At 40.3% G+C, this 22222-nt stretch overlaps 1 protein-coding gene across 1 annotated transcript in view; it reads right to left on the bottom strand.

The window, feature by feature from the left end:
* Positions 1-20350, bottom strand: part of col11a1a (collagen, type XI, alpha 1a) — an 80976-nt gene extending 60626 nt beyond the window's left edge. The window contains exons 1-5 of the mRNA XM_073488672.1: positions 20236-20350; positions 15162-15326; positions 14570-14783; positions 11673-11835; positions 1495-1620 (exon numbers count right to left, since the gene is read on the bottom strand). Of these exons, the coding sequence (XP_073344773.1) occupies positions 1495-1620; positions 11673-11835; positions 14570-14783; positions 15162-15326; positions 20236-20350 (783 nt within the window). The remainder of the gene's footprint in view (positions 1-1494; positions 1621-11672; positions 11836-14569; positions 14784-15161; positions 15327-20235) is intronic.
* Between the last annotated feature and the right edge of the window lie 1872 nt (positions 20351-22222).

Here is a 22222-nt window from a genome sequence, read left to right on the forward strand (position 1 = left end):
AACCTCAAAGACAAAAATACCAGCTGTATTTCAGGGATATCGTAATGGAACTTTCTCACTGCAAGCATATAAATTACACGCTTCAGGCCTTCTGAGCTCAGCTAGATTAGAGGGGTATGATTTAAAGAAGTGCACCCTCCTTTAGTTATTTAGTTCTCTTGCAGTTCCTTATCAAGGAAGCAAAAATGAAACTATACAATATGAAGTGCAGGGAAAACCCTGACCTCTAGTCATAAAAGTTTATCACTCCATGCTACAACTTAGTAGAAGTCTGATCATGACACCGTGTTTAACATATTGACAATTATGGGTTATGGTATTTGGCACCATGTGTATTTCCAATTATCACATTAATCAAACAAAGATGAATCTCTGAGGTTAAGCTGGCCCTGACTTACGTTCAGCTTCCATATTTCAATTTAATAACTGGTCAGTGTCCATGACTGTTTCCCCTAGTAATAATTTTAATGATTAATGGGCAAATATAACAGGAGGTTAACTTGTTGCACTGAAGTCTGATGCAGATTTAAGTCTGTGAGTAGTTAAAATGGCTAATACATCAATGGACTAACAAAGAGATACATATATTCCACTGTATCCTTGGCTGCTGCTTGGTCTTGTCTTCAAATCTCACTCACAGGAAAGAGATTTAGAAGTAAACAGTTGGGGTTAATAGGCATTTATATATTGCATCCTTGGGTTTTAAAAATACAACTGAGAGTCAGAGAAAAAGATCAGAGAGAAACTGTCATCCAATTAGCTGGTTTCATTATTACCTGAATATTTTACACTGTATGTTGATCAATGCTGATTTCACTCCTCAGCTTTTGCACTATGATCAGTAAATTAACCTGTCTTCATGTTGATACTTTGAATGGTAAATATACATTAAATATCACAGGTCAGACAGCAGCTGTTACCCTGCTTACCCTGGATCAAAAATGTTTAAACAAGGGGCACATCTCACTCCACCTCCCATCAGGGACATTGCAGCAGGTAGTTTACTTTTGACAGCTGATGGAGGACACCTGCTATGACATCACTGATTAGGGTGTGGCCAAATGAGCACCATGAGTTGATTCAACTGTTGCTGTTTTAGTGTATATTTACCATTTAAAGACAATACGGAAACTATCAAAACAATTCATTTATCCCTGGAAGGAATTCTCAAGATCTTATCTTATCAATCATATATCAAAATACTACAGCCTTGTCTAATTTGATACTCATTAATTAAAACACTGAAGCCCTTTTGAAGAAGTACAAAATAAGATTAATATGGCTGCAAAAGGGGTCCAAATTTAGACTAAAGGAACAAATAGGACATAATGAACAAATAAAACCTGAATGTGTGTTTTTGCATGTCTACTATAGGTATAAGCAATAAGCAATACAGAGGTGGGGAAAAAAAGCACTTCCATTCCTTTATCTTAGAAAATTGAAATTAATCAGGACCCTTGATTGGTTCTCCCCCACTCTCCTTGGTTGACTGACCTCTTCCTCTGGCTCCTGAGCCTGTAGGGAATCGCCGTGGGGAGTGTCACAGTCTGGGCTGTAATGTTCACAGTAGTCATATGCTGCTTTTGGATCATCCGATATCAGGAGTTGCTGGATTTTACCCTGCAGATAACAGAAAAAGACACTGGAGTCAATTCACTATCTTCATTAGGAAAGAATTACACCTACTGCATATGTAATCTTCCCTAACAGATGCAAAAATGTACAGTTGATATTAGAAATCACAATGTTGACTTATATTTACAAAGGTTGATGAAACCACATCACTAGCAAAAGACAAGACAGGGCAGCACAGACAAGAAGGTCGTGTCTCGTCTTGCTCACGCACATACTGGGTGTAGTATAAATGTAAATCTTAAATTGCAGATCTCTTGGGTCCCATACACTTATAGAGTCTGGCAGTCAGTAAATCCCCTCCTTGTATGATTAAACAGCTTGACACAGGGCCCACACTCACATGGTGCAGGGAGGAAACTTAGTTCAGACACCAGGAAAATTATTATTATCAGCACCAGGATTTACCTCAGGAAATCAAATAAACATGTATCATCAAGACACAAGCAACACCTGGCATGACCATGTGTGCTACAGTAAAAGACTTCAGTCTTACTCTTACGAGCAACAGCAGTAGTCTTTACCGGATATGAGGATATAGTGTAAATGTGCTTGTATAAAACATATCAAAAGTCAAAGGTCAGGGAGTGTGCTGGAATTAACTATTTCAGAAAATGTAACTTAAAAAAAACAAACAACAATAAGCAGTGTCTTTGTCTAAAAAAAACTTTCAAATGGTACACAGGAAAGAGTAAAACCTTTAAAATACCGAGGTTTGGGAAAGTCACTCAAACCACAATTTTCTCTCTGTGGTTGGAATGGGATACCACAATGCCTGACACCGTTCCAGCACTGTCTCGCCTTGTTATCAGTCCTACAGCCAAAGCATACAGCTCTCTGCAAGACAGCGACATATAGGCCAAAGCATCTGGATCTTTCTTTGGAGTCTGTAATTGCTTGAACTGAGTTCCTGCAGGCTGGTTTTTGAGCCTCTATACACATTGTAAAGACAGTTGTGGGGGGTTCTTCTTTGAGGTAGATGAAGGGGCATGTCTTTGGTTAGGAGGTTTGGCAGGCGAGCCCACAGATACAAGAGCCCAGAGGTAAAAGCCTGATGCACATGTCAGCAGGGACATATACATTGAAAGGCAGAATAGGCGATTGGGAGTGAAACGAGAGAAATGAAGCGGGCTGGAACTTGTCAGGAGAATGTGTGTGTGTCTTTCCTGTGTTAAAACTACATCTATGGATCCTTAACATGAACCTCAGTATAAACATCCATGTGCTAAGGCTTGTCCCAATGGAAAACAAGCAGTGCTCCTTGAAAACTTTCTCTGTGTAACCATCCATCAACATCTCCTTGCACAGCTTCAGTTTGGCAGTGCAGAGATTTTATCCTGGGTGCCTCTGGGTGGGTTGAGTGCTGCTTTAACTGGATTTCTCTCACTGGTTGAATACATCTCTGACAGTAAAAGCGTTTATTGCCAGTCAGTTAGAAGTAAGACCCAGTGCTACATTTTAGGGTTTTAGGCCCATTCTTCATGTTTACAAATACTTTATCTTATCTTACTGTTATGCCAAGTTCCAGCCTTCTGGGCCAGCCATACTTCTTTTGCTCATACCAAATTATTATATTTAAATTACATTTGTGCACATGATTTGGGTGAACACAAGTATTTGCAACTAATGAATGTGAGCATCATTAAAGGTGCAGTCAGCGATTCTGGAGAAAGATCATTGTTTTTTGAGTGTTATTCCCAATACAGACACCGGCTAGAACCGAGCCACCAACCTAAAGTGTAAGTATTTGATTACACAACGATCACCTATCTTTCTCCAGAATTTCTTGCTCCAACTTAAACTCCTGTAAGAGTAAGCAACGCTCACAGACTGTTTAACGGCACTGGCAACTAGCAATTCAGACACAGCTACCAGAACTGCTGAAGCTAGTTTATGTAGATATTTAAAGTAATTTTATGAACAGATCAGTAAAGATTCAAATGGAAAAAATCATAACAAACATCAGCCACATTGACAACAAATGTGACCACACATTAGGTTAAAGCATCCTGCCAGTCTTGGGAAATATCTGCTAATGAATGATAATCACAAAAGTTATTCACAAAGCCAAAAGCCATCAAAGTCAGCGTCACAGCATTTTGGACTGGTTGCCTTCATTTCCCAAAAGTTGGTGGACAGACTAGACAACATTGTACTACACTAAATAGTAAGAGATCTGCAGCAAATAAACATGAACTCGTTCATCAAAATGGATAATTATCCTTAATTATGGTATCATCTCACTCCACTCACTCCTGTCTGAAACCTCAGCTGAGATACATTTTCTGTTGGTGTGTACACTACCAAACCAATACCCCTCTAATGTCTACATGGTAAATATTAATCAACAGCAAGAGGCTGGTTAGCTTAGCTGAGCATAGGGACTGGAAATTGGAAGAATCAGGTAGCCTAGCCCTGTCCAAAGGTAATCCCCCCACCAGCAACTCAAAAGCTCACCAATGAGCTTTATTAATCCATACATTGAAATGGCTATTTAATGAACAGATAAGGAAGTGTTTTCAATCACTCTAATCTAATTCCTTTAAACTGGCAACAGACAACTTTTTTGCTAAATATTGATTGCACAGTGTAATTGCTGTAGAAAAATGACACCATCTGCCTGTAGACTGGCCTATGCTATTTGCCCCACCACTGGCTGGATTTTTCCTGCAAAAATGAAGAACAAATTACGGCGCAAAGGAAGTGCCTCTGTGCAACCAAAACAGGAAGAAACACTGTTTTCGAGTGGAACAACTAGAATAACTGTGGAAACTCTATACACAACAAAAGGACCCTGCTAATGAAGGAGGCAAAGAATGTGATGAGGCAAAGTGATAAAAACAAGAGGTAAAATAAGAGTGAACGTGGGGCATTCACTCAATGGGGAGCTCTGGTGTTGTGTCAAAGTCTGTTCCCTCGCTGATATGTTTTTCCTCTCATCAGTGGGACTTGAGATGGTTCCAAACAGGCATTTATTCAACTAGATCAGGAGGTAACAAAACCTGTCTACTCATGAATACAACCCAAGGTGTTTTACTCTTACTTTTACTTTTACTTAACCCAAGATTGGGATTTCTTGGTCAAATTAGGATTCTCATAGTTGTTTTTTGCTCTGGACAGTAAGCAGGCCATTAGTGGTAGCCATGTTGCCGATGCTGTCTTTGCTACAGCGGCGCCAACAGTAATACCACAAGGAAACAGTAGGACTAGGGAATTTGAAAAGTTGTCTGTTTCTGATTTAAGTTTTGGTGACTAAAACAAAACAGCATTTGAGGCTATGAAAATATGAGCAGACAGGTGATTTTAGTTTTCAGTGTAGGAAGAATGATGATATGCACCACTTCTGAAAGACATAACATCACTTCTCTGCTAGCCGTTGAAAACATTTACTATACTGAACATGAAAAGACAAAACTGACCTGCCAAGTGGGCATGGGTAGGTAAACCTAGGTGCCAAGTCTGGAAAGGCCTCAGTTGAGGCGTGTGTATGTGTGTGTCTGTGTGTATGTGTGTTTGGGAAGGCTCAACAGAGAAAGAGAGATCAAGCCTTAGCCTGAGTTAAGTTGACATGTATTACCTCATGTGTCACCCTAAGACCAACAGTGAATGCTTGAACCCTGACTAGAGTCAGCTCTAATTAGTCCATGTCTGAGAGCCACCCGTCTGCACACAAATAGGCTGTGGAGACATGGTGTTCAACCCCCCAGACCAGATCAGCTGCACAACTAGGAAACATCTGACTGTTTCAATGGAGGGCATGAGTTACATGACAACCTATTCAATGATAAATGGAAACAACAAGGCAAATGATCATGCCTGGGGGAGCTGATGCATAAAAACAATCAAGTCTAAGATTTAAAAGATACAAAAACTTTTCATTTTGTAGTGCTGACCCTGAAGAACACCTGTATGAATCAGATAATCATCGTTCCACTTGCCATAACTTGTAGTATTTACTGTAATAATTATTTTCTTCTAGGAAAGGCATCCCTTCTGCTAGGTTTTTTCCTGCAATGGTGCAACCTGTGTTTACAGTAGAAATTGAAGCCAAGCCACCTACCAAACAAGACCCAACTCACAAATGGGAGAGAAGGCACAAGAGAAACTGATGTCAACTCAGGAAGAGAACACCAGGAGTTATCCAGAGACAGACAGTCAGGGATTAAGAGAGAGCAGCTGGTATGGTAAAAGATGTTTTGTGCTGTGAAACACCTGGGGAGAGTTATGCCGAGGCTGTGGGCCTGTCTTCCATTGCGAACTGCTGAAATAAAAGCCCCTGGCAACTTGGAGCAAAGCCAGGGCTCCAAAATATGCCCCTCCTGGCTACAGTGGAGCTCAATGCAGCACAGAAACAGGCCCATGAGGCTGTGTGTTAATGACTGTTGTGTCAGAGGTCAATGAGGAAAAGAGAGAGGCAGAAGGAGAGAAACAGGGTCAAGATCAACAGCTGAGACTTGCGAATCCTTTGAGAAATCTCTCTACCTGTTAGATCTGCTGTTTTGTTATGCATTCTGGTTCACCTTAAGTGGAGTTTAACTGTTTGAATGCAGCATTAACTTTTAAAAAACATTCAAGGGCGTGACAATTCTTACAACCAGAGGATGACACGTAGTGATGATGTGAAAAAACACGTCATACAACAAATTAAAAGAAAAAAAGTATATTGTGTATATAATGGCATTATATTATATTGTTGTTATTTTTGTTGAAATTACTGAAGCTCTCAGTTTTGAGTGGAGGGCTGGTTGACCACTCAAAGAACTGCTTTGACTGGGGATTGTGGGTGGCACAATGAGACTGTGAGTGTGACTACAGACAGAGAGAGGGAGCTGCATCAAGGCGAATGTTGCACATTTTTAAGTCATTTTTATCAGTAAAAAAAATACAGATGGTGATAATCAGAAAAATGCTGAATAGCGGATTCAATGATCGACCATGGTGATAATCAGTTCATCCTTAGCTTTGACTCTGTTGTGTCTGCTCAGAACTATCAGTGTTATTACACATTACTAAATCTGAAATGTGTGAACTGAATACTCTTACTGCATTTAATTTAATTAAAACACTGACGTTCTTACTTACATTGTTTTCATCACAACTGAAATACATTTTTCAAGCTGTTTACCATCAGGTGGGTACATTACGATGACATAACACTGGCCTTGAAGTGCTCTGTGATGCAGTGCTAACAGGGACAGAGAAATAAAACCGGGAAAATTGACAGTACAGAGCTCAACTTCTTTCTCTATAAGCACTATCTACCTTGACCTCATCCTGACCACAAGGCACCAGGGGGTATAAATACAGATGGAAGGGGTCAAAGGTTACAGCAGTGCATAGTATAAGCAGAGGAGCTGCATGAACAATCTCCATGTTTTGCTGTGATAGACAGCTCATGTGTCTTTTCTTGACTAAAATCCAACTGCATGCTGTAATTACAGGGCGAGTGCAGGGCATCACCAGCGAAATCAAAACACAAGTAGTCGTCACCATCAGTCCTTTGACATACCTTTGCCCAGGGCAACATACCTTTAGTCCAACAATAGCTAACTGTAATTAGACAGCCCCATACAACAATTAGTCACTCCCTTAAAGTCTATACAGTACAGTTTCCCTGAGAAGAGGAAACTAAGACATCAAAAAAATCAAAGGGAGTTCAGCCAGACAGATTTTGAGGTCAACTGTCCAAAACATGACATTAAAAGACAGAGACAGAAAAAATCTAATTTCAATTTTAACAGTCGAGAGAGTCATGCAGTAGCCAAATAGTTATGTGCAATCTGCATGTTATTATAATCCACTGGCAGTCATAAAAACACATTTGGAAACTCAGAAATGAGAAAAACACTGTCTGACGTCCCTCCTCATTGATTCTTCTTTTGCTATTATCTACCGAGGCTAGCAGACCAATAACTTATTTGTAGACAAGGTACATCTTTTGGAAATACTTGTGGTGTGGCATCAAGACACAGAACACCTCAGACCCATCTAGTCCTTAATATTAGACAAACTGAGCTCCGATGAGTGGTCGCTTCCCAGAAGTAGATGGAATAGGAAGGTATGTATATGAGGGTGCTCGATTAAGACAGGTAATGTCAGCCAGGCATGAATAGACGGTCTCATGGCTTTAGCACAGTAGGGAGGCCTCAAGGTGGGGAGGGTGGATAGGGAGGGGGAGGTGGTGAGCAGGGGAGAATATGCAGGGAGGGGAGGGGATGAGGAAATGAGGAAGGCCTAACGGGGCAATGAAAGACTCCCATTCATCCAAACCAGATCCCTTTGCGACGGTGGTCGCCTCAAACCTGGGCCAGGTACGGTATGAATAGACTCTTATGAAAAATGCAGGTCAACTTGTGAAAACAAATCTCAGAGTTTCCATAAGGATGCAAATGATTTATTATTATTGAATTTATTATTAAATCTACTCCTGGAAATCAAAAACTCACCTACCACAGTGGTTAAAAAAGGGAGTACACACTAATCTTTAGATGAAACTGTACATAAATACTTACTGCCAAGTCAGCTGAGCTAGTCCACATATTTCTTACATTCCTGCAATATTCTTATATGTAAGTTATAGTGTGATCACATCAACTATAGTGACTAATTAAACAAGAACATCTCTGACATTCCTTTCAACAAAAATAAATTTCACCTTTTAATTTATTTTCTTATTATAACCAGTGGCTTGAATGCAGAAGGCCAAGGTATTTCCTTTCCCTGTTTTTCCCAGCATGCATCAGGCCCTGTAGATCTCTAAGGAGAGCAGGGACAGAGAACAGACAGGAGACCTGTTCCAAAAACCACACAGAGAAGACCCTGTTAACTGACTTATGGCTCCTATTTTCAGCCCTTCCACTGGCAAACCTCTGAGTGGACATACTGTCTCTTACAAATGCTGGCTTCGGTGCCCTCTCATAAATCTAATCAAAACTAAAATCAAATCCACTTTTAAAACTTTGCACCTAAAAAAACTGTCCAACAAACTGATTTATAGTTTTATCCTAATGACTATATAATCAAAATAAGCTATCCCACCATAATTTTATGTATAATCAAAGTGATAGAATTTATAGGTACAGTAAGATGCCTTATCTTTTCAAAAATGACTAAATCAAAAAATGAAAATCTCCCCAAAAATCAGCTTTTCTATTTGGTCAATTATTTATGATAATAATATCCATCTGTTTAACTAACTCTTTATCAATGAACACATGCATGTCATAATCCAAAAGACCTCAGTGTAGCACTAGGTCAGAGAGAGCAAAAATGCAAGACAAAAACCTAAAGTACAATTTAATGAGTGACATAGAGAGACTCATTGAGCACTCACACACACACAAAATATGAGGGGCTCTCTATCCCTGTGGTGATAACAAGGCAAGCCAAGAAAATATGCCTGCTTTAAAGTGGCAGCATCAATCATTCAAACATGGTATCAGAATAAAGCCAAGTCATTCTTGTTGCCCATAAACAAACCAGCCCTCTCTCACAAGCACACACAGCCCCCACACAGCCTTACAGTGACCTTTACTTCTCACCAGCGAGGACCACAAGTGTCATGACAATCCAGCCATTGTGAGTCATTATTTGCATCCACTGAAAATCCCTGATTAAGGAGATGATAGCAAACCCTAAATCTCAGAAAGTTATAATGTAAAGTTTGAACCTGAAACATGTAGGTTTGTTTGATTTTTTTCTTTTTTTTTTCTCAGTTATTTGTTACTGAAAAACGGTCAGTTGTGTCCTACATTGCATTGAGTTTGGTTTGTGGTTTCTCTGGGCCCTATGTCTGTTGAGTGGTTATTGGTACTCATGTTAACAACCCAGTTCTATGTATTCTTGTGTCAAACAGCACCACTCTCTGTGCATCAAAAAAAGAGGTAAATGTGTGAAAGTATAATAAGTACAATAAACTTCCACCAGCATCAATTCTAAACACTTACATTTCTAGATGTTGGACTTTTTCAGCAGCCCAGGAGGAACTATGGCTAATGTACTTTGTGAAAATAAGAATACCTATATCAGAATGCTGTTTTTTTTTATTTCAGCTCACCATTCAATACAATCTCAGTCACACTCCAGGCTACCACACAGCAATTGGATATTGTACTTTAAAACAAACAGACCCCAGGCAGTTCGGATTGGTATCACACCTCCTCTACTTTAGTGTCCAACACCGGAGCCCCCCAGGGCTGTGTGATCAGCCCCCTCCTGTTCATGCTATACAGTATATGACTGCACTCTCAGACATTGAGGGAACTCGTGAAGTATACAGACAACACCACCATCATCAGCTGCATTACAAACAACGATGAGAGTTCATATCAGAAGGAAAACAATAATCTTGCAGAGTGTTTTGATGACACCATTCAGTGTCATCAAAACCAAGGAGATGATTGTTGACTTTAGAAAAAGAGTAGGCAAAGTCATTCATCAGTGGATGTAATAAATAAATAAATAAAAAAGCAGAGAAAAGGCTATGCTGAAGGAAACTGAAGATTGTTAAATTACTGCACCAATTTCATGTCAACTTTACAGAGGAGCAATATAACACAAAATTGGCATGGTACATGAATGGCTGAGGACAGGAAATCTTTGCAGTGAGTGACTAAAACTGCCCAAAACATCACTGATACCCATCTACTGAGCATCAGTGATATCAGTGAAGTGAGATGTCTGCATAGAGCCCAAAGGATACTAAAAGACAACACCCACCCCAGCCACATTCTGTTCACCCTGCTGCTCTCTGGCAACAGATACAGATGTATCCGCTGCCATACTATCAGACTACAGCGTAGCTACTTTCTGCAGCAGTCTTTCTTCTCTCGTGCCAAGTAAAACATACTTATATGACAGGATCATAACATTTTTCCCAACTAATGTGTGAAGTAACGATAAATGGTAACGATAAATACAACATAACTATTATTGCACAAATCTAATTAAGTCAGAAATCCATTAATTGGTGGCCACCATTTCACTTCAAGTTAATGCAAGCCATCAGATTAAAAGTCAATCCAGGAGAATATTTCAACAAGGCCAGTTATTTTTTGGTAAACCTATTACACATGAAGTTTGGGTGGCACTAAGTGTCTCTAATTACAAGGTAAAGAGAAGCTTTAACAAAGGATCTGAGAAGCCTGAGAAGTTTACCAAAAGCTCATGTGTGCTTTGCAGAAAAACTCAAACAAACAAACAAACAAGCAATAATAATGTACAAAGGGCGGCCAAGTGCAAACGCTTTGACATGGCTAAGGTCCAAATCTCAGAAAATATCACAAAATACATTAACCGAGCAAGAAAGAGTTGAAGCCATTGTATCATTATCCATTGTACAGTTACTATCTGTTTGGGTAGATGAACAGCTGATGAACCTCAGCTGATTTGTCACAAATCCGTCAACCGAATCACATTATCACATTTATATGTGTGCTAGTTTCCAGTAATATGATATTTTTTTTAAGAACAGTACTTAAAAAAATAATAAAATAAAATAAGAGCAATAATACAGAAAGAGGATATGATATAACAGATATCATATTACACCAAGTTACTCATGTAGTCAAGTAGAGGGTCAAAAATAATTAAGCTGAAAAGTTCTTCTAGGACTCTTTTGCTTCACATCAAACTACACTACTGTCCCAGCTGCCTGGACAAAAGGCCTCAGATATCTCAGATATATGTATGATATATATGCATAAAATCAAAAGAACTGAAGATCTACAGATGCGCTCTGGTTTCTATCATCTCCACATTCCTTTTTGGCAGCATCAAAGCATCACTGACTCAATGGGACTAAAACTAAAAACCCCTTGGGCAAAGCACTTCAAAATACTGCAACATACTGCACCATTTAAAATCTGGACACAAGGTAAATACCACTGATTTTCGGGGCACCTCATCAGTCACAAATGGTTGCTGCACCAATTCTAATCAATATGTCAATACGCAATATAGTAATGCCACCAAATACGCAGCTTAAGCAACTCAATCACAGTTGACAGGTTCCTACAGTCCTCCCCACTAAAAAACTTCACCTGGAAAACCTCCTCATCCAGGATCCTGGTGCCGAACACTGTGATGCCGTTGGTGTTGATGGAAGCATGGTCGCTCCTGAGGAGATTTTTGGTGATCTTCTTCTTACAGTCTACAATGATGGTGACCGTCTTCTTCTCCACACTAATGGCTACACGGTGCCACCTGGTCAAGGACACAACAAGGAGAGGTAAAAAAAAAAAAAGAAGTCAAGGTCAGACAGTATAAATGTCACTGATAAGTACACATTGTGAATGTACCATATTAAATGTAATCATTGAAACTAGAGCATGATGTAATATAAACACCATTCAAAAATTAGGATAATGAATTCTTTGGAGGTCAAGTGTTAATGTGAAACTTCATATAGATAATTTTGTGGCGTGTGATTTCATTCTATGAGCATTTCTAATGAGATTATAATCCACCTTTAATACGTCAACACACCTCACAGAGAAAGAAACTCTGAATACTCTGTTGTACGATGTGGTTCATTACAGAACTAAATGCTCCGAGAAACTTGAACTTCAAACTTATGTTTGGTATTTTTCAATGGACAACACCTATAGATACAAAGAGTTAACCGGGGTCACACGTGAGTCTGACACCTCCTTTGCCTCTGGACCGTTTGCCACTGCACTTAAGGGCTATTGCATACCAGGCAGCAGTGGACCACATTCCTGGCCCCACACTCTGGCCCTGTTTAACACGGGATTACACTCATTAAACTCCAAACTTAATCCTCCTTCTGGGTTACTCGGCATGACAGACATGGTGAACATTGTGGAAAGTGTGTGTCAGGATCCAGGAAGGCCTGCCTTGCCAGAGCAGGAGACACACAGTCAAAACATTGTTCTGAGGTGGAAGATGAAACCTGGCACCAATGCAGCTCAAGATGGCAATATAAGAAGCGTTTACTACAGGTACACATGCATATCCGATATCATATCAGTATATGTTAATAAACTATAACAATGACCAAGTCCTTTTTGAACACAGCTACATCATACAGACACATTCCAGGGCATGCAATGGGGATTAGGAGGAAAACAAACGTGCAACAATCTCTGGGCTTAACAGTACAACAGGAAGGATTACTTGTCACCATATTTGGCAGAAAAGCAATGTTGACTTCAATAGGTTTAAACAATGTCTTCAACTATTGAAGTGCATTATGATCAGGAGACGAAGAGTAACATTGTATTTGAAAAAAGAAAATGTAAAGGAAATCTTTTGAGGAGCATGTTTAAAGAGCTTAAATGCTACAAAACTGATGGTATACAGTGGAACAGCTCACTAGAAATCCTTCTATTCACCTCCCTTTCCCTTTAAAGAAAGGGATTATGCTCTTTTTCACCTCATCAATATCATCATTGTGCTTCTCTTTTCAAGCTTGGCGTATGCTTCTTAGTAACAATGAATACATCCACAGGGATTGCAGGCTGTACGCAGCCTGAGCTGTAGTCACTAAAGATTTAGACAAGGCCTGGAGCTGGAATGCATCCAGACCAAGTAAAAGAGTTAAAAATCCTCTACAGAGAACACTGCTCCTTAGACAGTGGGTCACAAAAACTACAAACTGGACAAAACAGCCCTACAAAGCTGGCTTTGTTGTAACCTGCACATGAAGCAGAGTTATTGCTGACATGAGACTCTTGAGGGATTTACCAAGCTTCCATCTATCATGATAACTTTGTACACACTAGATCTCATTTTAAGCCAATCTGGGTCACAAAAATATTGTGACCCAGTTATGACTTCCTTCAAAAGCTCAAAAAACAAACTATCCTCACATAGCATGTTCAGCAAGTGCAAAAAAACTTGAATAACATTGTAAGACACTATAAAATACTATTTTGAATAAGGCATTTTCCCAGCAGCCTATCTGCTTATTTATACCCCAATTGCCCCTGCACACAGGCTCATGTCAGCTAAGCCGAAGCTCTGAGTGAGAATTCTGGGATTTCTGGACCTGGGAGCAGATAATCAGGTTTATGCGAAAAGGTTAGGAGAGCTGTTTCTGGTTGGGTGAGGTAATCCATGGGGGTAAAAAGGAAGTTTAGGACAGCCCCCTTTCTCCTCTTTCCTTTCCCCCTCTCTAAAATAACAGAGGCAGTGAGTTCATGGATGAGGTCAGGTTGCCCATAGCAGTCCCTGCTGTGCCCCAATAATCCAGTGTCTCCCACTCTCTGACCTGTCTCTGTGCCCGCGGACCCCTGATGTGATGGATAATCCGGTCATGAGCACCTGTGGTGCAACACTGAGAAGATCTGGGTTGTTTTCTTGCTTTTATCAAGAAGAAGCACTCAGTGTTTGAGTGCTTTTGTGATTAAACTAGTTTGAAGATGATCAAAATGCCACTGAAAACACTTATTGTAATTATCAATTAATTGACTGATTATTTTCACGACTAATAGATAAATCGTTTAGTCTACAAAATGTCATGAAATTGACGTAAATATGCATCACAATTTCCCAAATTCCAAAGTGACATCTTCAAAGTGACATCTTTAAATCAAATGGAAAAGAAAAGCAGTAAATCCTCACATTTAAGAAGCTGGAACCAGGAAATGCTTTTGCAAACATTTTTACTTTAGAAATTACCTTAATGATTAAGCATATAAAAAAAAAGTTGGAAATGATTTTCTTTGGATTAAATAATCACTGCAGCTCTAGATAGTATGAACTAGTTTTAAGTCCTGTTGGATTACACTCGGTATGTTCCTTTTGCGCCATCTAGCATTTTTAACTTAAACCCTCAGTTCCCTCCTCTCTTTACTCCCCTCCCTGCATGCCACAACACAAACCCATTCCTTCCGAATCAGCATTAACTCTAAGTGTGTGCCAGTGTCTTTGAGAATCTTATGTTACATGAGTGGATGTTTGAGATTTGACGTACTTTCCGTCAGCAAGGTTGAGAGTTCGGAACAGAGGGTAGTCCTCCGGTGCTGGCTTGCCAGTCTGATCCTCATACAGGAAGACAGGTGAGCGTCCCACCTCCACGCCCAGCTGCTGGACTCCCTGCTCATTGTAAATGGACAGTAAAAAGGACTGGAGGCCGGACTTGGGGCGCACTGTGGTCAGGATGGAGAAGTCCTCAGGAAAAACACCACCTGCACGGCAAAAAGAACTTGTTTTATCACACTGTATCACTGAAGTATAAAGCTGGTAAATGTAATAAAAACACTTTGAGAGGATGTGAAGCACTATAACAGTGTTGTGCACTTCCAAAAATAAAACCTCATTATGCATCATCTAAATCACAAGTCCAGTTTAGAGCTATAGAAATGATTTACATGCACATGATTCCTACAAATGTCACGTTCTTTACATGTATAGGGTAGATTTGAATTTGAATTGTTTTAGGGGGACAGAAAAACAACAATTAAGTGGAGAATCCACTGTCAAAAGACACCTTTGAAGGAAACAATAAAAACACCAGTTTACACATGATGGTTGAAAGTGGTTAAAGGTTAAGAAGTGTATCTTACCAGGGAATAACTGTGTGGTGGGGGCACTGATCTGGACCTGCTTGTCAACTCTGTAAGCTGAGTCCGGCTTTGATGCTCTTCGGTTTGTGCAAAATCCTGATGTTTTCGTCACTCCTTCAGGGTAATTTTGAAATTCTAATACCTTTAGCACATCCACTGGTTCTGCTGATCAGGGGAGCAGACAAAACATCAGTTAGGAAGCAGTAATTGCATTTGTAGGCAACATTTGGTTAAAGGTGTGCTTGGTATCTACACCATGATCAACACATGGATGACAAAGGTGAACATTAAATGCATACTGTATCACAGCATTTTAACTGTCTGTTGGATATATGGTGAGTTTTCACATTTTCAAATACATGGATGTGTCCTGGTCCAGTTCTGGTAATCTTGCAAACACTACACCCTATCTGTGATTAACTTTAACTATTATTCAATAACAATTACTCATTTATAAACTCCCCATTCAACATACACATCTCCATAAAGTTTAGCTGGGAAATGCTGCCTTCCTGTGGAAATGTCAAACTGTCAAGACCAACCAAAGAGCATAATGAACAATGTGCCAACACGGATTGACTTCTATAACACCTGGATAGGTTTACCTTGATAAGAGTCAGCAGAGGCTCTCTGGGTTTTCCATTCTCTTAAATCTGATGTACTGTATATAATGAGCTTGTGTGGCCAGATGGTGCCGATAGAGACCCATAGGAAAGCATTAAACATATGCCTCTTTATCCAAACACCCTCTCAGCATTAAACGGTAGCCTGGTGAATATGATAGGGGAGAGACTAAAGTGCTGCAGTATACTGACCCTCTGTTGCGTCTGCAAAATGAGAACATAAACGTTATCTAGATACCTCACTTTCGAAGAATACAATCAATACTTGCTGGTGTGAAGGGTGTTATTCTACTGTTATATACCACAATTTTGCTGTAATAGTACAGTGTATAGTGTATAGTAAGTGGTAATAGGACATATTAAAATAAAAATGGCCTCTCACTTCACTCCACAGAGCAGTATCTGACTAAAATGGGCAATACAATGGCCAACTGTTAAAGGTAATAATACTAATCTGTTTTTGTGGGGTAAATAAACTGGCCAAGGTGTTTAAAAGCATCAGCAAGCCTTTTTCTGGCAGCTCTATAGCCACTGTTTTGGTTGGCATGCAGAGGTCATATCACTCTTAAAGTTTCTTTAACTTCTTGATACAACAGGATCTCAAAAAACTTGTGATGTCGCTCTTAGCGCTCTCTGGTCAGAATTCCAGCTGTGGCAGGGAAAAAGCAAATTAAGAGCCTTCAAGCCTTCTTTTGTTTCATTCAGTTCAGAAAAGCAGGTGGTTTGGGTACAAGTTGCTGTTTCAACATGAAATGAATATGAAGGTGCCTCAAGCACTGCTCATACAAATGGGTGCACAAGATCAGTTAGATAGAGTTGATTACAATGCTGTTTGATTCGGACCTAGTAGACAAAAATCCTGCCATAACTGTGAGTTTTTATGGAAGGCAGGCAGCAGAACATATTGAATGGATATTATTAGTTATCTGTCTTTACTTTATCATGCTGAAGACATTTTGAAGGGCCTGGCCTACATCTGGCCTCCTTCTCTTATACAACACCTGCAATGGACCAGATGCACATCATGATGATGACAAAGAGAGCAGGTCTGGATCAGTCGGTAGTACAAAACTCTGCACTGTATGCAGTCCAAAAATGCAAACATTTTGAATAAAAAAAGAAATCTGCAGAACTCTACCGACAAGCCAAAAATTGGGGAAATTTGTGTAGTCAGAATAAATGAGCATCCTCAGTGTCAATCCAACTAACTCCTATTTCAACACAGGACAGAGAAAATAAAGATAAGCAAAACTGTATAAACACATCGGGAAAAAAAACGTTAGGCCAGAGCAAAGTCAGCAAACTGTTACTCCATAGGAATGCCAGCACTAAGGACAACTCGGCCATTTTTGTAGCTTGTGAGGATGAACCAGCTACTTTCTTTGGACAGTGAACTGAGGACCTCATTGTGAGTTCCTGCAGAGCTGCTTTCAGTTCAAACTCCAGGACTCATATGTTCCAGATGTGGCAATTTGGCCAGGCTACGACCCTCACACAGAGGTGCTGAGAAAACGTCAATACTGGCCAATCCATTAAGGTGGCCAAATGAGTGTGCACAGGTTTTAAAAGAGTGCATCTGATGAGCTGGTGTGAGTTTGCCCCCAGGGCTGAACAAATAGGCCAAATGGTTACCAGCAGAACTCCTGGACCTTCTTTAGTGTGGAGCAGAGAAAATTCTAGCCAGCCCTAATGTCAGGCAAGACAGCATCTATTGCTCAGTTATTGGACCATCTGAATATCATTATGCAAATGATAGAAGCAAACAATGAAGGGAGGAGCAGCATGACACATTACCATAAGACATAGATTGCCTAATTTGATATCATCTCCATCATGTTAACAGGTGTACTTGGATGTAAAAAGTGTGTTCCAAGAGATAACATAACACCATTTTCAATACAGAGGCCAAAAAAGTCTGTCTCAGCTCATGACATAACATAACATGTAAGACTTGAGCATACTGATATCATTAATCCCCCTTCCTCCATGTCATTTTCAGCCCTTACAACTTCACAGAAAAGGTGAAATTGGCTGGTAAATGGAGGAGGACCTTTTCACCTGCAGCTCCCTGAGACTCTAATAATATCTTCAGCCAGAATGTCTCTCTCTATATATCCCCCACTCTCTCCCACTCTCCCTCTCTCCTACCTCTAACTTCCACCACGCTGCCGGCTAAACAAGACAGCTTTATGCTGGTGTCATACCAAAGAAACTTCACCGAGACCTACCCAGTTTTTCAAAGCATTTTTTCCCCTCTACGCTTCTCCCATTGCTTTTCCTCTCATTAACCCCTTTTACCGTACACCTCCATATAAATATCAGAGCATGTTATCACATGTGTTCTGTAAATCTAAACGAGCCGTGTAATTGAAAAAGCATCGCAATATATAGGATTTGAGGTTGAATTAGTTTGAGCACAATTTCAACTGTGTTGCGTTGAGTGGAGGACAAAAAGCTTGCCTATGACTATCAATATATGACAGCTACACAGGACAAAGGTCCAGCGAAGAGCTGATTAGCTGACGTTCCCGGTTGAGCACATTAGGAAGAGGACTCTGGAAATGCTAGCTTTGTCTGCTGGAATGCACATCTGAGCCTGCGCCCCGGGGGCTGAGAAAACGTGTCTGTACACTGCTAGATGGAGAGGGCACCCTGCAGAAACAGCTTTGGCTGACTGAGACAGTGGAACACAGAGCCTACAGCAGAATACTTAACATTTAAAAAGAGAGGCAGGAGTTGATGAGATTGGAAAAGTGAGATTTCTAAGTGGAAGTATGATTCCAGTCCAGCCAGTCCTTCAGAATTATCGGGCTCTAATCCCAGCAGGAAACAACGGACTATAAAAGCAGGAAATTGTAAGTGGGTAAATAAATAGAGAGAGAGGCAAACTGATTTGTCTTGTATAAATTAAAATGGCAATGACACTATATTAACCCTTTTTTCTTCCTTTAATTTCACTAATTATTTGGTGTTCATGAAGTATTTTTAAAACCCATATCAGAAACTTATATCCATGTTAATTGAAAAACAAGGTTGAAAAATTGATAAGGGAAATTGTCATAATGGAGACACAAGAGCTGTCTATAGGCCAAGGTGTAAGGCCTATGTAATCCCGAACCCTGTGACTTGTGGCCATTATGGCTGCAGGCTAAGCCCATATGTAGGCCTGCTCTTTGAAGGCTCTGAAATCATAGGGAAGTGCAACAAGGACCATCATCAAATAACTGCTCAGTACTTAGAGGGGAAGCATTCCCACCGCTCACACAACACAGCCTTGTCCTGCAGCCGACCAAACATCTAAGTGCAAAGTTGAGGGGAAGAGCGAGGGCACTGGGTGGGGGATGCACAAGTCAGATTTTGGGCTTCAGTGTGGACCAGGGCAGTGTGGAGATAGGGTGAACCTGTCTGACCACTTAGCCCCCTGCAGACCAAGAGGGGCTTTGCACTCTGCATTGACAGGTCTAAGAGCCACTGAGGCCTTTGTAAAAATGCCCTTCACTACTACACACTTACTCACGCAGCACACTAACAGAACATCCTTATATCTGCAAAAATGTGTGTGTCTCATAACCTTCAATTGACCATCTATCCTGGATTGTCTACCCCCCTCTTCACATTTTCACTGTAGTCATTTGTGAAGAGCTGGCTTCTTATGAGTACACTAAAAAATCAGGTCAACATAAAAAGATAATTACAGCCCTGGACAATATCACACAACTCAACCTGACAAGGAATATAATTACAAGTCAATGAGTGACATCAGTGGTTTCAATACAATTCAATTGTAAGTGACATGTCATCAGATCCAGGGTCTCACACAGATGTCCTGTGTCATCTGACTGAGGAAGCCCACCCTGCTAACCGTGTCCACATCCACCAAGCGGACCACGATTCAAACAAGAGCTTTCTTTCAACCTAAGTCAGTCTTAAAAAGCATGGCTCTAGAAGCACATACCAGCAGCTTGGGATGAATTTAATTAGGCGAGGTGTTTCATCTTCGAGGCGGATGCGTTCCATTCATGCGTAAAAGTAGCCCGCGGTAAGGTGTATGTTAATGAACATAGTGTAATAGTGTTTTGGCCAACAAAATATGTGCACCTCAAGCAATTCCCCTGAGGGCATGTGTTGTCTAAAACTGAGTTCAACAGCCCACTTCCCTACAGCAGTGAGCAGGGTACAGTTTTACTGTACTTAAGCTTTTTGTTCGGTGACTTCCACATAGCGCTCAGTCATATAGATGAATACGGTACAGGTGAACTGGCACTAATGTAACTACTTTGGTTGTAGAACGGGAAGAAAAATCTGAACTGGACAGTGAACATGACGCCGCTGTGTCCAGGTAAATCTGTAAATTCCCCAATCTCCATCATCAGTAAGCGAGTTTTCCCAGCCTGTCGCCGCTCCGTCCCCTTTCGACCAGATAAAGTTACTTTGGTCTCTAATAATCTTACCTGCTCTGACACTGGCAGCCTGTAGAACCAGGAATAAAGTGATGAATGCGGTTACAGTGGAATCCATAAGCCACCTTTTCGTTTTCCACCTTGTGGACCACCTTTGCATCTCCATGGTTGAGCGCCCACAAGTGAATAAAACTTTTGGGCGACTTCAGGTGATTTTTAAAGACGTCCCGTCCACAAATCCCAAATGATGATGGAAACTGTCCTACAAAAAAGCCATAAGTGAGGAGTTTCAGCCTCTTCTTTCAGCCACACCGAGGCCCCCGATCCTCCTTCCCAGTGCCCAGCCTTCACAGTGAAGGTAGTCGGGCTTTAACCGAAGCGCAAAGAGTGCAGTCGGTACACTTGGTGCGTCCACAGACAGGAGGGCTGGGCAAGCTCCACAAACCGGAGCCACGATTACAGGGAAGCGACAAGGAAACCAGCCCCCGATTAGCAAATCACGGGGCTGGAAATTCTCCTTCGGGTCCACCCATTAGCTTTGTCATGCGCCCCCAAGTCTCTCCCGACAAGCAAATAAAACAGTGACAAAGTTGGGAACGATTTTGGAATGATTAAAATGGAAGAAGTGAGCATGCAGGGTCTTTCAATGATATTATCCTCAATCCACTAATCTCACACCACCTGAGCTGGCACATAACGGCATTATTTGCAGAATAAATACATTATTTAGTCAGCAAAATTATTAAGTTTCAGTTTAACATACCTCCCCACTACTTCTCACCGACAGTAAAACATAATTCATACAAACATTTTAACCATAACAAATTCAAAATCATAGTAGCCAATGATCTACCACAACCACACATAAATAAACATGCAACAATGAAATGAAAAACACAATGCTGTGCTTAATTAGCTTGAAATTAGTGTCATGTGAATAAATCATTGCAGTCTAGTGGTGGATCTCTGTGCAGACACTAGATCAGCTATAGTCCAGGTGGTTGAGAATCAGTATTCATTGTATAACTTTGAATATCACTAATGCCAATGTTTGTTACATATACACTGCACAGAAAAAAAATTACATTTGAAAACAAAACAAAAAATCACTAAGCTTTTTTATTTATTTTTAACATTTTGAATAACATTCACCAGTGATATAACCTACATAACAAACATATTATATTCTAGTTTCCCACATTTTAGTACATTTTAAAATACTTACATTTATAGACAGTACAGTGTTAGACATTGATTGTACCCATGGCAGTCAAACGATGGATTCTGCTCAGGTACGACATCATCACTTGGACAAACCACACGCAACTTCAGTACAACCTAATACTAGAACTGATAGTAACAATAATGGCAGTTTGATGGCAGTTTGATACGTTCAGTTATGATTATGATTTCCTAATGATTATTTTATCATTATAGAATCCAAAGCATAATCTTTTCCCAAACCTAACCAAGAAATTTTGGGGCCTAAACCTAGATAGACTGTGACTGTTTCACAATGTTAATAACAGTCTAAAAGTCACAATATGTCATAATATGTGAGATGTGTGTCCACCAGTTTCATTTTGAAAGTCTAACCAGATGTTGCATATGTATTATTGCTAACTTGAACGTGAGCCCATCACATGCAAAACTAACGCTAGAGGGGAAAGTAGAGCGTCATAGTTTGAAGCTTAAGGCCACTGACCAAGCTTCCGTATTAGACGATATTGATATTTTTCACATCGATATATTGGGAGGGGGCATTCAGGACATATTTGAATGTCCGGGGAGGATGTAAAACTGCACATCCTGCCTGATGCAGTTTTAAAAAGCACTGAATATATCAGTTTCCTTATTATTAAATAGGTCTACAGTGTAACAATGCATTTAAAGCTACCTGCAATGAGAACTGTAATCCTCTGCCAACAGTGTGAGATAACTCCACTTGTTCCCAGTGGTTTCCCCTGTTTCAACAGTTTCCTGCAAATGGCTCTGAATATCCTGAAACATGACACAATAAGGCAAGTTGACCGAAACA

This window comes from Pagrus major, chromosome 19, assembly GCF_040436345.1.
Source record: "Pagrus major chromosome 19, Pma_NU_1.0".
NCBI lineage: Eukaryota > Metazoa > Chordata > Actinopteri > Spariformes > Sparidae > Pagrus > Pagrus major.